The 17,409-nt window shown below is 43.4% G+C and overlaps 1 protein-coding gene across 6 annotated transcripts in view; it reads left to right on the top strand.

Annotated features, from left to right (window-relative positions):
• Positions 1–17,178, top strand: part of LOC134883217 (calmodulin-binding transcription activator 1-like) — a 53,529-nt gene extending 36,351 nt beyond the window's left edge. For 2 of the 6 annotated variants that reach the window (XM_063911488.1, XM_063911486.1), the window contains 13 exons: positions 417–543; positions 1,353–1,487; positions 7,462–7,610; positions 8,365–8,549; positions 8,632–8,710; positions 8,801–9,068; positions 9,462–9,985; positions 10,986–11,134; positions 11,233–11,476; positions 11,619–11,687; positions 11,842–11,987; positions 12,070–12,141; positions 12,799–17,178. In XM_063911488.1, coding sequence (XP_063767558.1) covers positions 417–543; positions 1,353–1,487; positions 7,462–7,610; positions 8,365–8,549; positions 8,632–8,710; positions 8,801–9,068; positions 9,462–9,985; positions 10,986–11,134; positions 11,233–11,476; positions 11,619–11,687; positions 11,842–11,987; positions 12,070–12,141; positions 12,799–13,060 — 2,409 coding nt within the window. In that variant the 3' untranslated portion in view covers positions 13,061–17,178. Of the gene's footprint in view, positions 1–416; positions 544–1,352; positions 1,488–7,461; positions 7,611–8,364; positions 8,550–8,631; positions 8,711–8,800; positions 9,069–9,461; positions 9,986–10,985; positions 11,135–11,232; positions 11,477–11,618; positions 11,688–11,841; positions 11,988–12,069; positions 12,142–12,276 lie in introns of all 6 variants that reach the window. The other 4 variants (XM_063911491.1, XM_063911490.1, XM_063911487.1 and 1 more) reach the window with 4 other exon arrangements.
• Positions 17,179–17,409: the final 231 nt, after the last annotated feature.

The raw sequence follows: 17,409 nt of genomic DNA, 5'->3' as shown, positions 1-17,409 counted from the left end.
TTTCAATCAAAATTGTTTTTGTAAACTCACTTCATAACTTAATATGTTTGGGTACAATATGTTGTTTATGTTTTATTTTTAGCTCCACTAGAGAAAACACATGGCAGTGTTTAGATAGTGCAAACAACTTGGCTCTGAGGAGCAGCGCAGCCTCTAGGGGCTGGTACCAGGCCTTTCAGACTCATAGATCTGTCATTAGCAAAATAACAACCACCTTGTAAATGGGGCAATTATAAATAGCTATGAGTTAAGTGTCATGTAGTAGAAAACAAAAAAATAGGCCACTGTGTCTCTGAGTTATGTTTTTGCAAAAGATGGATGGAATCAGGATGTCTGATATAGTATGCATGCTGTGATGTGTCATACTCTCACACAGACTGAGATATTAGACTAAGGCCTCTGCTTGTGTGCCACAGGGCGGAGTGAAGGTGCTGATCACAGGTCCGTGGTTAGAGTCAAGCAGTGAGTACAGCTGTCTGTTTGACCACATCAGCGTCCCTGCTGCCCTCATCCAGCCCGGGGTGCTGCGCTGCTACTGCCCAGGTAACACACCTGTGTACTATACGGACACACTCACACGCACAACACAACTAGCTGCAACTATTATCTCTACAGGTCAATCGGTCAGTTCCAAAAGAGAGACTGTTTGTCGAAGAGGCATGTTTTTATCAATAACTCATGAACCGTTTCTCACACACTTGTGAGCATTAAAGCACTCCGCTGAGAGTTTTTTTTAGAAGAAATGTGCATGCAGTAGTCCATTCTTTGCCCCACTTCACCTGTTGATCCCTCTCAAAGTATACGCAGACGGTGTCACTCATTTCTCGCCTCCAGTTCGGTAGTTCAAAGTCAGATGAGATATTAAAGTAAAATTGTGTTTCTTCCTATTTAAAGTTCTGCTGGGGCCACCTCCCAGCTTTTGGGAATTTGCACTTGTTAAATGTAAACTTGTTCTGTACCCTCATCCTCCTCCCTTTAATAAGCCGTTTCTAGCAGGTTTTCATTCAGCGAACAAAGAAAGAGTTTAACAATGCACACCTTTATCTGCCGTGCTTTTTGTACAAGATAAGAACAACAAAAATGTGTGAGGAGAGACACTGTTTGGCAGGTACAAAATATATGCAGCTCTGCTTGGAAATGTTTTTTTTGGATGGTATAGTAAGTGGTGCATGACTCACTTCTTGCTACATAAAGTGTGATCAGGGGAAACCGTAGGCAAATGTTGTAGGCACACATGGGCAAAGCAAAATTACACATTCACAGTGTATAATGGCTGGCATACTGAAATGATTCTTTTTAAAGCGATCTATCTCAAACAGTGTTGACTTACTTGATTTTACGTTTGTTTACAGCCCATGACACAGGACTGGTGATGCTGCAGGTAGCTATGGGCGGTGAAGTCATCTCTTCCTCTGTGGTTTTTGAATATAAAGCGCGTGACCTTCCTGCCCTGCCATCTTCTCAGCACGACTGGCTGTCCCTTGATGGTGAGAGCATCCGTTTGTGTCACACTTTTGTTGTATTATTATTTACTAAAAAAAGAGCTTAAACCATAAAAAAATGTCTGTTTGATTAACTTTTAACATACTTAATATTTAAGGTCATGCACTTGACCTTATTTTTACCCTTAAAAGTTGTATGTGTAGGGTTTTCCTACAAAACAGAGACTTGAACAAATAAATCTAAAAAAAAGATAATCCCCAAACATCTGGGCCATTTGGGCCTCAACCTGTTGAAAACAGACAAAGCTTGTTCTAAATGTGGGGTTGACATGACCTGCTTCCAAGCACCATCACCCAGGTTTTGTCAGGGTTCTAGTAAAGGACCCAAATGCAGCGAAACAGGGGGAATTAGGTATTGGGGTTTAACAAAAGGCGAGCTTTATTTAACAAAAGGCGAGCTTTATTTAACAAAAGGCGAGCTTTATTTAACAAAAGCTGTAACAGCAAAACTCAAAAAACGGTGCGAGCAGGCACGATCATCAAAAGTGAAAGTAGCAAACAAAAACTCAATCAAACCAGAAAGACAGGAGGGCAGCCGAGAGGAATTCAGACAGGCAGACATGACTTCGAAACAAACAGAACTGGACCACGAGATCCTGGGACAAACAAAGTCCCAAAAAGTCCAAGAGGCTGGGTGGAGGGGGTCTTGAGGAGGGACGCATGACAAAGGCCAAAAGGGTGGGTGGAGGGGGTCTGGAGGAGGGATTCAGGCCGGCGGCCAGGGGGCAAGGCAGAGGACGAGGAGGTTGTCTCGGGCGGATGGCCCAGGGGCAAGGCAGAGGACAAGGCAGAACATGGACAGGGCCAGGGGAAACGTGGGGGTCGGAGACAGTGGTGAGAGAACTCCAGAGGCCGGAGACAGGGGCGGAGACATGGGTGAAGGCAGGGGCGTAGACCGTGGCAAGGGAACTCTGGGGGGTGGAGGCATGGCCAAAGACGGGACAGAAGACAGAGCCGGAGGCCAGGGGAACATATGTTGGCGGGACCCCCAACGGGACAGGTTTTGGTGGGACCCTTGACGGGACAGGATCAGAAGTCAGCAGGACCCACAATGAGACAGGAGAGGATGGAGTCGACTGGACAGGCCAGGCTGGAGTCGAGGCTGGGGTTGACTGGACAGGCAGGGCTGGAGCCGACAGGACAGGCGAGGCTGGAGTCGACTGGACAGGCGAGGCCGGAGTCGACTGGACAGGCGGGGCTGGAGTTGAGACTGGAGCCAACTGGACAGGCGAGGCCGAAGTCGACTGGACAGGCGAGGCTGGAGTCGAGACTGGACAGGCGAGGCTGGAATTGGCCGGGCCGTCGACAGGACAGGCAGGGCTGGAGTCGGCCGGGCCGCCGACAGGACAGGAGTGGCTGGAGGGGGTGGGCCGGCGACAGGACAGGCGGGACTGGAGTCGGCCAGGGCGCCAACAGGATAGGAGTGGCTGGAGTCGGCCGGGCCGCCGGCAGGACAGGCGGGGCTGGAGTCGGCCGGGTGCCGACAGGACAGGCGGGGCTGCAGGAGGCTTGGCAGCAGGAGCACGGGCTGGTAGCCAGGCCCTGCGCCCCTTAGCAGACTGCTGTAGGGTCCGTGGACCTCCAAAGGCCAGGCGGGATCCCAAGAAGGGATTGGTGGCTGGAGGTTGTCCCTTTGGGCTGCATGCAAAAAGTCTCAGCCATTTTGGCAACAAGCTTTTTAGCCAAGGCTTGTTGGCCACCTCCAAACGTGCCTCTATTAGGGCAGCCTCCTTGTCCCTGTAAGAGGCTCTCCTCCAATCCCCAAAAATGCACTCCAGAGTGTATGTAAGCACATACAGCTTTTGGTGAGTAGAAAAAACTGCTGGGTCCATTCTGGTTCGGTACTTCTGTCAGGGTTGTAGTAAAAGACCCACATGCAGCGAAACAGGGGGAATCAGGTATTGGGGTTTAACAAAAGGCGAGCTTTATTTAACAAAAGCTGTAACAGCAAAACTCAAAAAACGGTAGCAGGCACGATCATCAAAAGTAAAAGTAGCAAACAAAAATCCAATCAAACCAGAAAGACAGGAGGGCAGCCAAGAGGAATCCAGACAGGCAGACAGGATTGGGAATCATACAGAACTGGACCACGAGACCCAGGGACAAACATGGGAATGACGACTACCGAACAAGAGAAAAAAGGGGAACCGAGAGTAAATACACAAGGCTAATCACAAAACAACACACAGCTGGAGAGGGGAGGAGAAACACAGAGCAACAGCTGAACACAATGACACAATCAGGCACAGGAGGGAAACTCAGACAGGAAGTGAAACTTAACATGACACAAGAGGGGAAAACATTTCAAAATAAAACAGGAAACAGACACAAAACAAGGCTCATGACAGGTTTAGATGTGGAGGATAGGACAACTTTAAATGTTAACAAACCGCAACTGACAAATCCTATCCCTTTTCTTTATACTTTTTGTGTAGCACTGTAGCCTCTACACCTAGCCCCTTGCCACTGTGTGTGTGCATGTGTGTTTGTGCCTGTGTGTCACTCTGCTGCTCTCTTCTGTTAGCTGCATCCATGACTGCCTCTGTTTGTCAGGCGACAGATGTACTGACCAGTATTTTGTCGTGGCTGCGTAATATTTGGCTGAATTGTATATCCCTCTGTGCCTGAGCTGCAGCTTTTTTTCTGCTGTCACACTCAGCCTGCATGCAGATGAATTTAAAAAGGAACCTAACTCCTAAACAGATTTGACACCTGTTGTTTTTATGGTATGAGTTTGCACTGCACCTATTATCTTCACAATCCCGTTCATAAGGGCTTAAAGCTTAGTCTATTTGGAGCTGATAAGGTCAAAGCCATTTATTATGGAGTCCATTGTGAGCGTTTTCATGTAAGAGAAACCTGAATAGGGCATATTGCACTACGGTCATTTATGCTGTTGCACGTAGTGAAAAAGGAAGCGGAAGACCTCTGTTTAGATGTAGGCCTACACATACCAGCACTTTCAGCTGCTCATGACATGTTCGATTATTGTCATTTCACTGCAATCATTTTTTTTTTTTTTTTTAGAGCTATGGATGTCTTTCCATAAATAATTAAATTAGGATGAATCAAATTAAAACACACTGTTGGAGGGCAAATACACCTTCTTTGAGTCAGCTCTGGGGGATCGGTTGCATATAATGCGCACAGCGCCAGGAGGGGGTAGCTTCTGTGTGCAAATATATCTCCTGATGCAATTGCGGCTCGGAGACACACGGGTCTCCTCAGCGAGGCATGTCCTGGGTTACTCTGTGTTCGCCCCCGTCTCTGCGTTGCGCAATGCGGCAATGCGGCTGTACAGCCACAGCAGGCTGCCTGTTAGCTGGAATGAAGGGCAAGGACATCATGGCACAAAACCGTGGTCCACTTCAGAGCCAAAGTGTTGTGTGCTGTGCAGGCTCAAACAAGCTGAATATAGACTCTGACTTTCAGCGACGACCTAAAAGCGCCCTTTTGCTGGAGTCCTTTGTTTGTCCTTAAATATACATCGAAGTCTGTCTCTAAAATAGACTGAGTTAAATAAGCCAAAATGCGTCAGCTCACGACTTTGTCACATGTCATTGCTCCAGTTTAGTTTGTATTGTTGTACCGATGACGACCGAGCCTCCTGCAGCTCGCAGTCTGGCGGGTGGATTTGAAGCGTGTCTGCGAGACAACTTGGAAACTCTCTCCCTCCCCCCTATCTCTCTTTCTCTCTCTCCCTCTTTTATTCCCTCCCTCCCTCGCTGCACTTAGTTGTGTTTTGCTCGATCGGAGTAGCAATGTGTGAGTCGCACGATTCAAACTAACGGGGTTGAGCAGAAGCAGGAACAAAGAGAGCAGCAGATAGAGACATTCGCTGTTTGGGTTCGTAGCTTATTTGATATTTTGTAACTAATTTTAACTTAAAACGCGCGTCCCTTTTAGTTGCGTGCTGTGTCTGGGTTAAGGTTTTTTGTCATGCTGTTGTAGTTGGACATAAATGTGCCTGTCGTCTAAATGTGGGCTTTACAGCTCCATAACTACTTTTGCATTTCACGTTTCAGTAAAAATATGTGTAGTAAATGTTGAGCTCATGCCTCTGTTGATGTAAGACAAAGGGAGGGAAGAAATGCCACAAGTCATCATGTTGTGGAAACAGACATTGCATGTTAGATGATTCTTTTTATGTTGCAGACCTGAGGATTTTAGAAGCTGGTTCAGCTTTACATGTTGACACTGACGTTCAGCACCAGCAGGAGGGAACAGCTCCTGACTGAACTCTGTAACAACAACTGAAGGGAGGCTAATGTGACTCCTGTAGAGGCCCAGATAACAACAGGCCTATAGGCACAGACATGTTGTTGATCAAAAGAGTGTGTGAAGTAATTGAAGTTAACTTTAACAAAGAACACAAGTAGTTAGAATTAAATGAATTTCACATGGATGTGGATATTTGGAGCTATTAATGTGCATTTAACAAAATTGTCTAAGGTTTGTAACACCACTACTTGCAATGCAGTCCTCTGTTAAAAGATTTTGGTGATATCTCTTGACTGTGGTTGGTCAGTATTGTGAACCTGTGCAGAGCCTTGTTTATTAGAGAACAAGCCCTAGAAAAATAAGCAGATAAGTGGGGACTAAACTATAGAGTCAAAAGCTGGTCAGGAAATCTACAGTTACCCAGTATAACTACAAATAAACATCGAGCAAACTTTAAAAAGCAGCTTCCTTTGTATTCAAGAGCAGGAATCTAAGTAATCCTTCATAGCTTATAATCAATTTACTTAATTAATACACTTGAAAACGGTTAATACAATAATGCATTCAATTTTCATTTAAATGATGTGGTTAAAAAAACTATTAGTGAAGATTGTATGCTATTGACAATGACATATACATTCATTAATGTTTTAATTAAATCCTCAAATTGCTTTTAAAGGAGTTTCCAGGGTTCCAGTCCACTTCCTTGTATTTATCTTTCTCCTGACATGAGCCTTGCGGCATCTAGTCTCAAGGAGCAGATTGGCATGTAGAAAAGGGAACTCTAAAATAGAAAAAAAATATATTTTAAAAATGGAAAGCCTGTTTAGCATACATTTGACAGACATGTTAAACATGTCAACAATGACCATTGCATCCCTATCCAGTTGCCTAATTTAAAAAGAAAAGTTTGCCAACTTCATTTTGATATTGTATTGTATCAGTTATTTAAGTTATTCACCACATATGAAGAATATTTGCTTTCTCTTTTTGTGGATGTGTCTTTGTTTTTATGCATCTGAATTTGTGTGTGTTTTTGTTTGCAGATGGGTTTAAAAGCAGCTTCTTTTCAGGTCAAAAATATTTGTATTGCGTCCCGACAATGCATAACCATGTTTGTCACTTAAAAATGGAAAGCAAAAAAGATCCATATACAAATGAGACAGTGGTATGTAATGAGGCAGCTTCTTTTGTGTCAAAAGAGGAGTGTTTTTAAAAAAGCTGTATTTCCAGAAACCTCTGCTCCTTTCCTGATTGGCAGAGTGGAAAGGGAGGAGCCTGAGTCTCCATGTCCCTCACATGGCTCCACCCTTTCAGCTTATTTGGTGTGCTGCAGACAGAAAGAAAGAAAAATAGGAGTAAAATGAGAGGAGAAAAAAGAGAGAAAAATAGAGAGACCGAGTGAGAGAGCAGCAGGTGGGATGACATAATGTGCACTGCAGCAATACTGCAGCAGCATTGAAACAAAGGGTCACACTCACACACAGCATTGAAAACATATATGTTGATAGATGCACACTTTTTTACACACACACTCTTGGCTACCATGTCCCCATTGTTGGTAATGCAGATTCATTGGATTTCAACTCTGATTTATTCTGCAATATTAAGTTCTTCAAAGAAAAAGTTTAAGCTGCTCTAAGTAGGATTTACTACAACATTAAATGTGTCTGCTTCAATGCAACAAACAAGTGGCCAATGCTTACGGCTCTATGTGAACCCACCTTCACTCCTATAGATACCCAGTTCAGGATGTCCATCCTGGAGCGACTGGAGCAGATGGAACAGAGGATGGCTGAGATATCCAATCAGAACCCCAGCTCAGAAACCATGGCAACCAAGGGCGGAGGAGGGGAGGGAGGAGGAGCCACAGATCAGCAGTCTCAAGTAAGGCAGAGAAGAAGTGATTTGTAGCTTAGGTGAAATATTCCTTTTCAGCTTTATGATCTTATACAGTATCAAGTAAACAAGATGAAACAAACGTTTTTTTAGTCATAAATGTTTAATTAAATCCTTTAATGTTTGACTTCCTGAGATTACATTTGAAGACTGCATGATGATGTGTTTTAAAGCCTGCAAAAGGAAAAGCTTCCAGAAGACAAAAATACTGAAAACAAATGCACTACCAACTTCAGAATCAGAGAGGTGGTTGATCCACTCTTTGGGATTTTCAGACAACATTTTTATTACTTTAAACTTTCAATAAATATATACAGAGCTGAATAAAGCGTCAATTTGTTTCATGGCTTTGTACTGGATTTTATTTATAGCAAATGGTGTTTGTATCAGGTCACCCCCCTGAAAGTGGTATTCCTATCTCCAAAAATAACTCCATGTTGGCACGCTTCACTCATGCTTTCAAAATGTCAGAGGCTCTGCAAATAGTTGAACACTTTGCCTTTGTAAAACCTTAAAATGTTTAAGTCCTTGGAAAACATTTGTAAATAGAAAGGCACTCAGAGAGCGTAAGGTTGTTGTGTTTAGTGAAAAATAATGCATGTAACCGCCCCGTGATTTGGATCTGCTCCAAAATATAATGGGTTCTTCCTTGACCCATGCTACTCCCTAAGACCAAGTTCCCCTTGGTGAAAACCAGTCAAGTGTAGTTGACAACAGTCATTGACACCCTTTCTGTCTCCAGATTTCTACTGATCAAGGTTCGTTCGAGGGTCGTGTTGTGGTGGTTTGTGAGAAGATGATGTCTCAGCCGTGCTGGGCTTCATCTAATCAGCTCGTCCACAGTAAGAACTCCAGAGGAATGACCTTACTGCATTTGGCTGCAGCTCAGGGCTACGCAGGGCTCATTCAGACTCTCATTCGCTGGCGGTGAGTGACACACAAACATGACACACGTTGTGAGCGCAAAGACTGTGTCAGGTTATTTGACTTTTGTTGTCTCGCTCCGCAGCACAAAGCATGCTGACAGTATTGACCTCGAGCTAGAGGTGGATCCTCTCAACGTAGACCACTTCTCCTGCACTCCACTGGTGAGGAATCAATATTTCTCAGTGGTGTTGAGAGTGGATCTTTCTCTTCCATGCCTGTGTGTGATCTTTGTTTCCTTTTGGCCTCCTCAGATGTGGGCATGTGCTCTTGGTCACACCGAGGCGGCCTTGGTGCTTTACCAATGGGACCCACGAGCTCTGGCTATTCCTGATTCGCTGGGACGCCTACCGCTCAACATCGCCCGATCGCGAGGCCACACTCGATTGGCTGAGCTCTTAGAGCAGCTGCAACTAACTCCCCATGCTCAGGGCCAGCCTGCTGACACCTGGATGGACAGGTGGAGAGGAGAGTCACAGAGCAGTGGAATAAGCAACAGCCCTACCCCAAACCCTAACTCAGGTGGGAAAGCCTGCTATTTTGTGGTTTGAACCCATCAGGGAAGACGTTCTCTCCTTTTAAAGGTTCAGTTCACCAAAATACAGTATGAAACCTCAGCTTACAAAGCCCTTTAAAACTCACCAAGAAACGAGCATGCCTCATTTCTTTAAACAAAGGTTTGAACAACAGTTTAACAATTTATAAGGGTTATTTGTTCGACGATTTCTTGGTTTGAAGCAGGGTCTATGGATATTCTACACACCTCTCTATAGACAAGTCTTAAATTGAAAACTGAAAATGATTGCCATTACTAGCGATTTCTATATGTAAGTGGGTGAGTTGACCTTTTGTTAAGTTACTGTATGTCTGTCACTTGCCACTTGCTCTTATTTCCCACCATCTTTGTTTCCCCAGAACTGAGGAGACCCAGGACCGATAGCAAGCCAGACAACCAGAACCAGAGCTGGGGTCAAACAGGACACAGAGCCCAAAAGGGAGAGCAAGGAGGCCCACCTCCAGCCAAGAGACTCAAACCCAGCCCCGACACACAGCAACAGCTCGCTAACTCACCCCAGGGCAACACCACCCTCACCTCCGTCCTCAACTTGTCTCCTAGTTCTAACACTCAACGCTCTCTCCTCCCCAACACCCCACAAACTCAACCCTCCAACCTCAGCTGTCAGAACGCACTTCCTGCCGGCTCCAGCCCTGACCGGCCTCAGCTCCACAGCGCTCCACCCTCACACCTGCAGGCCAGGATAGGGGGGTCTGGAGGGGCCACCAGGTGGAGTCTGAGACAGTCTCTGGGGCAGCGTAGCCTTGCCAGGAGGATCCTGGGTAAAGAGCGGCTGGCCATTCATCTGCGCCAAAGAGTGCTGTCTGACAGGGGGGAGGAGACAGAGCTGCTGACCTATCAGGATCACACAGAGGACTTGCAGGTAGGGGGAGCAGAGTGTGAGGGGCACTTTTAATTTTGTCCCTCAAAACTGAACTTTTTGAAATGTATGGGATAGACAATGTTTACATATGCTTGCATGTATGCCATGTTTGTAATAAAATCCATGAAAAAATCCATTAAAAATATATCAAAACAAGTCTCTCCGAACTTTGACCCTCGATATGAAAAGAGGAGAACTCCCATGATACCTTAGTAGGTTACACTGAAATGACAAAGAAGGATAACATTACATTTGGCAACAAATTTAAACATACGAAAAAATCCATTTACATTTTAATTACACTACTAAAACTTTGTTAACATGAAAAGGGCGCCTGGTGCAGGTTCCTCAGGGCTATCTTCACTACTTGCTACTCCAACAAAAGCAGACACACACTCCTGTAAATTATCAAGTGCATTTACATGAAAGGGCAAACAGGCACATATACCGAATGCACACTGAAGCTACTGAACAAGATAACAACACTGAGTTTATTCAAGAGATGATAAAGACAAAAAGGGTTTTGGTTTGGATTTAACCAGGTGTAGTGCTTGTTTATCTAAACACATCTAGTAATAAACTTTTTTTTAAAAAGGAACTGCTGTTAGGTTTTTCCAACTGTAAGATAATTAGCCACCAGACATGTAGCTGTATCCATTATAATGATTCTGTTTGGCACAACAAAGGGGTTCATGAAGAGAGGATATCTGGTGTATTAAATGATAAAGCATAAGTGGTTTGATAAAGAATCTGGCCAAACAGTCATATGTTTTGTATCACACATGATATGAAAACCAGTTAACCCATACGACAGAAAGTCTCAATGATCACGTGATGTTGATAAAGCTCGGGCTGAGGTTATGTGGCAAAAAAAAATAAGAGAACCTGTACGTCAGTATTGAGTTGAAAGCCATTGCCATAGGCATTAAAATACATTGTTATTTCAAAGGCAGCCTGTGCTAGAAATATGTAGCTAACGCCTGCTCTGTGTGTCTTGCAGATGGATATTACGATGCTAGCGGATCACATCATGGAGGCTTCAGCTGGTAGGCTTAAGCAGGAAGCGATGGAGACAGAAACAGACTCTGGGAAGGGGGGGATCAGCAGTGATGTCCGGTTACTGTCTGGTTACCTCGGTGAGGTGGAGAGGTGAGTCAAAGTATTCCTGATTTCGCCACTTTAACTTCACCCAACTCATGAAATATTTTTTACTTGAAAGCTTTTCTTTGCTCTCTCTTTTCCTCCAGGTTTCTGAACTCCAAGTCCCAGACTCCGAGCCCCAAACCAAACTCTCTCTCAGGGCCTGAGGATCAGCAGGGTCCTCAGGCTAGGCAAGCCCTGTCCTCCTCCTTTGACTTGACCTCCTTCCTCTGTGCAGCTATGAAAGAAGAGAGGTTAAAAACTGGTTCCTGTCTAGCCATGACAGAGGCAGAGCAGGGGGAGCTGTATGAGACCATCAGGCATGCTCTGCACTCCCTCAGAAAACACAAGGTACTTATTGATCTTGGAAAAAAACAGTTTGTTAGATTGTAAAATTGTATGTGGTCCTTGTTTTGTAATTATTTCTCAGATAAAATGCTTGTTATTCGTGAATCACAATAATAATAAAGACTTTTAATGTCATTCCCCGCAGGGTCCCATTCAGGAACAACGCAAGGAGATAGCAGCAGTGATTCAGCGCTGCTATAAGAGATACAAGCAGGTAAGAGGTTACAGCACACTGCCATCCCATCAGATAACCAGACTCTATCATTTACTGCCTGTCCTGGGCTAAAATGACAAAAAACTATTTGAATATTACAAAAATGACTTTACTAATGTTGTTTTTAACTCTCTGCTTCTGTTTTTTCTCTCAGTATGCACTTTATAAGAGGATGACCCTGGCAGCCATCCTGATCCAGAGTCGTTTCCGGAGTTTCCATGAGCAGAGGAAGTTCCAACAGAGTCGTAGAGCAGCGGTCCTCATCCAGCAATACTACCGCTCCTATAGACACTCCCTTGGGTATATCACTCTCTCTCTCTCACACACACACACACTAAATTATTACGAAGGCTTCTTCTTACTCATGTGTCTTTGCTTACAGTAGCCTCCTCACGAAAAAACAGAACCAAGCTGCTCGCAAGATCCTGAGATTCCTGCTCCGATGCCGCCACAGGTGAGACGCAAAGCCCCTCACACACCCTCCAACCCCACTGCACACACATCCACACACACACTTACAGCCCACTGTCGCAAATGCGCTCTCTACGTTGGTGCTAATAGTTGGTGTTGTTTTACTGTTCCTGTGAAGCCCCTTGATGGACGATAGGCCTCTGAAACGGGTGAGTCTTCTCTCTCTCTTGTCTCTTCCCCTCTCTCCCGGTGGCTGATGCCTGTTTGCATGTCAGCGAAGGGAGGGGGAGATGAAATCCTGGTTTATCATCCTTCCTTCTCGCTCTCTCTCTCTCTCTCTTCTTCCTTCCCTGTGTCTTTGTCTCTCACTGTCTCTCTCCAAGGTCTGCGGAATGATGTTGGTTCTTCTGCATGATTGACAGATAGCTAGAGGAGCGATTCTTGCATACGGGGGCATGTTCTGACTGACATCACTAGGGGACTTTAAGTGTCTTGCTTGGCCTGCCAGTCTTTTTTATTTGTGCTTTGACGGGTGGGGGAGGTTCACAGAAAGGAGTGTTTGTGTGCTGAGAGGTATTTACAAGCTGAATAACTTTTCCTGTTGCTCTGAGTTTGCCGTTTGGATATTAAAGTCATGAGAAACATACACGCACAAATGTCTTTGAGTGAACCTATAATGTGTGTTTGTTTTTCCCCACAGGGCCAGAGAGCAGAGAAAGGTCAGGGGTCCTGAGAGCCCACCGTCAGGCCCCCAAACAGCCCCCTCAGCCTGTGAGCAATCTATAAACCCTCCCCTCCATCTTCCCTCCTTTTTCCTTTCTTCTGTCCTCCTCAAAACTGCTCTCCTTTTCCATTCCCCAACTCCTCCTCCTTCCCCTTTCCATTCCTCTCCTCCCTTGTCCTCTCTCACCCTTTCTCCCTCTTCTCTAAAGAGGGGAGAAAACTCTTCCCAGACAGACTGAGGACAGGATAGGTGTCCATCATGGCAGCTCAGACAGACAGACTGCTGGGCAGAGCCCAGGGACCTGGCTCTGCCCACAGCACTGATCCTCCTCCACAGTTTCACTGGGAGGCCATCACATTAACCTCATGGCATTCTTTGCACTCTTCATGGGTATGTTTCTTTGCAAGAGCAAGTTGACGAGTCACGCTGAGAGGAAGCGCCTGGCGAAGACATCCATGCGCTCACGGCGGCGTCTGGAACGTGCTCCGGCGACGGAGAAAAAGCTGGCTCAAGATAAAGGCTACTTTAACATGCAGAAAATATACGAAACCTTTTGCGTTTTGTACCCAAACAGAAATCCATGAAAGAATAAGAAAACATAAAACCAAAAAACTCACTACTATGTTGCATTTGCATGCAAGATTTTTTCGCTTATTCCTCCTCTCCATCATCCTGAAGAACTATAGAGGCGAATCGTTCTGCTGATTCAGTATCTCACGAATATCACCAACCATTTTGACTCACAGGCTTACAAACCTATTAATCAGTCACCCGATCAAAAGGGGAGGAACTGCACTTGAATGTAAGAGGGGCATTGTTAGATAAGGGTCGGGGTCTGAATAACGATGTCTTAATTTGTTACATGGACTTTGTATGGAGTCGTTCTCAGAGGCAGCACTTTGCTCGCCTGACGTGGTGTGTCCGTGTTTGTTCAATTCAATGCATGTGTTTGAGCCACGAGCTCCTGCATGCTTGCCAAACTGCTTTAGTGTTGTTTCTTTTGTATTTCTATGTGTAGTTGTGTCTCACTTACGTCCTCATCAACTTATCCTTGCCCTGTGTAATGTGAACTGTGTAAGGACAAATGACTTATTTTGGGTGCTTTTTTAAAAAAAGTCTTTATTTATTTAAGGGTCTGATTATTTATTTAATTGGCTCAAGAGTGGTTCAGCTTGAGACTGGTTTTCCCCCCTTGTGTGGTAAAATCTGACATGTTCCAATGGTTAAATGTCTCTGTTAGTTTGTTCTTTGCCTGAACCTCTAAATCCTAACTGTGGTTTTGAGGAGGGAGTCACATACCATTGCCTTGACTTCTTCTTGACTCTGAGAGGTCTCTATGCTTGCTCTGTACAGGACATGGGTCCTATACCTGCCCCTATACAGGGCATTGGTCCCCATATTAGCCCATACGGGCGATCAAATCCATATTTTGGACTATTGCATATTCCTGTATATAAACTGACGAGGTAAGGGGATACGAGGACCCTGAAACTTTTTCATAAGAGGACTGTATTTAAGATTATAAATTATTTTACTCCCATAATGAGAACTTAAGACAGAGGCCTGGGTACACAGGATGGCTGTATTGCTTGTAAATAATGTAGATAATACAAACGGAGTAATGTGCATGAGATTTAAGAAACAGCAAAAAGAACATGTTAGTGGCTCTGGACTGTGAGAGGATTTTAACTGCTTCACTTTAAGAGTATCCAGTATAAGTGTTACTGAAAAGAACATTTTGTTAAAGCATGCTACTGAAAAATCTAATGTTAGAATTATAAGTGGGAAAACAAAGTTAGCTGAAACAATGAGATTTCAGACAAAAACATTTACACTTTGTGCTTTTTGTTTCTTGGCTAGCAAAAATTAAACCCTTTTTGCCAGTAGTGCCAATTATTATGAATGCTATTTTTGCCTAACAATATGTTATGTTGGGGAAACCAACACCCAAAAGATATCAGTAAGATCCACAGAGGCAACACACACAGACAATAAACAGTAGAAGAGATCTAGTAGTAGCTCAAGCATAGACAAGCTCAGAGGTTTGTGTAGACGAAGATGATGCAAGTATGAAAATGTTATAATGGTGATTTTGGTCATTTTACTATGAATGCAATGAATGGTGAAGAGGGTGCTACATTCTTTACAATGTGGTTGTGCTTCAGCAACATACTAGCTTTGATTAAGACCATTACTCACACCTACAGCGGGTCCAGCCTGGCCTCCAGTCAAAGCTTTCCATCTTCTAACAGAATGTCTTCTCCCCTCCCCTTTTTTACATATCATTTGATTCTGTTTCTGTTTTATTCATTGTCACTGCCATTATAATACCACGTGTACTTTAGACTTCTGGAAAGCTCTGTTTAGAAAGTGCCTGCTCGATTTAACAGAAAAGTGCAAGCTAATATCAGGAAATATCTATTGTATGTCCTCCAAAAGGTTGCCAGTTACCTGTTTATTTTCCTAAACTGTGTGTTAAAAAATTACAGTGTTAAACTTGATCCGAGTCTAAGTTAGAAGCTCTAATTTGTCAGTGGTATGAATGAACGCTCATGGCCTGATTGATGCTTTGTGTTGCTTTATGAGTCAAATCAGTAATTACAGTATCACTTTATGCCCCCACTTGTGTGTCAGTTTTGCAGTATTAGAGCAAGAAAACCATAGATTCAGCCTCTTTGTGTGAAAGGCACTAAGTCCATTCAAGATCCCAGTGTCGCTGAGGAAGATGTGTTTTCTTGCAGGGACTTTGTCTGTCTTTCCTAAAAAATACCTTCGTGCAGCATTCAAACGAAAGCATAACCCAGCAGTTCTCCAGAGGGTAGAAATAGCTGTCACTTTCTTTCTTTCTCTTTCACTCACACAGTTACGCGCACACATAATCACATACATAGAGTACACAAAGGTACACAATCCCACACAAATATGCCACACACTTTCTCTCTGTGCTTATGTCTTTGGGAACATTTAAATCTGTCCCTTAGATTTTACTCAGGGTTGAAGAACAGGGAGATGGTGTGTGGAGTGTGATGATGGCCTACACATAGTTGTACCACTACTGTGTACATTTATGTATGCATATGTATGTGTAAATATTTGTGTATGTTAGGAATACTCCAGTTGTTCATTCTCTAATTTAGTATCTAAAAATGTTCAAATTAATCATATTTTGTGAAGCAGCAGATGATGTTTGCTTCATCCGAGCTGTGTTTGCATCACATTTTTCTACAAGGAAAGAAAAGATCTCCAAATCCCGTATTTTATAGGATTTAGTTTGATTATACTCCAAAATAAGTAAAAAAGGGATATTTCTATTTATCTACATGTTCTTGTCTTAAACGCACAAGATGCTTGATATAAATAATTCTTAAATGAAAATAGGCCAAGTATCACCTCAACTTCTTAACTATAAAGAGTTTTAAGAGATAGTATATTGAACAATGTACAATTGGGCTATCTCTATTACTGTGTTTCACATGTTTTCTGAATTTTCATTATACTGAGAGACAGCCTTGGTTAGGACGGCGCTGTCAGGATCGTTCATGTTACTCTATCGCTCCTCTTAAACGTCCCCTCCTCTCACATCAGCACAATTCAAGCCACAAAGAACACTGCTTTGGACTCCTTTATAAATTATATATATATATATATATATATATATATATATATATGCACACATAGCCAAATGTACACACACACCAACATCAAAATGCTTGCGCTTTTTAACAGACACAAACAAATTACACACACATGAAACTAGACACACATATTACTGCTAATCCATCAATACAGTATGTTCATGTTTTGGGAGAGGATGGTGACTGTAAAAAGAGTATGTAGAGTAGAAGTAAAAAATAAAATAAAGAAATATGGCCATAGTAAACAGCTGGTAGACACGCGCAGAGACGGCGTCTGTACTCATGAGTCCACCCAGATATGAATGGTATAACCTTTCAAGGCCTTGTTTTGAGAGGGAGTGGCCAAACACCACATTGCATGCTAGAATGGTAGACCCTTATAAATAATCTATGGCTAGACTTCTCCTTGCCTTCCTCTTCTTCACCTCTCTGTCCCTCTCATTTGCTGCCGTATTCCCACCTTGCCTGCTGTTGTGTTCTCCATGCCTATCTCAGTCCTTCATTCCTCTTTTTTTTTCTTTTTTGTAGCCTAGTTTTTACTTTGTTTTACAAACGTGCATGCACAAGCATCACTAAATTGTTGATGTTTTTAAAAAGAATATTTTGTTGCTGAGGCCATGCAAAGTGTTTTGAATATTGCCCTTATATGTGGAAAATGTCTTCTGAATGCTTTACATAATTTCTGCTGTAAAATGAAATCAGAATAAAAAGAAAATTTGCACTTTAACTTATTTTTCTTTGCCTAGTATTTATTCAGAGAAAATATAATCTGTGCTTTTCTAATTTCCTACTCTAATAAAGCTGGATCCAGAGTACTTTCTTTCATTTTTGTGCATATGTTGATCTGTAATATAGTATTTCCTCCATTCATTTGAAGACAGGGAGTGTTAAAGCAATTGGATGACACCCTAAATATGCAATGTATTCTTATATCTCTAATCAAAGTCCTTCC

The sequence above is a fragment of the Eleginops maclovinus genome, chromosome 20, assembly GCF_036324505.1.
Source record: "Eleginops maclovinus isolate JMC-PN-2008 ecotype Puerto Natales chromosome 20, JC_Emac_rtc_rv5, whole genome shotgun sequence".
NCBI classification, from domain to species: Eukaryota; Metazoa; Chordata; class Actinopteri; order Perciformes; family Eleginopidae; genus Eleginops; species Eleginops maclovinus.
The sequence above is the reverse complement of the archived record's forward strand: the minus strand, read 5'-3'. Positions and strand labels throughout refer to the sequence as shown.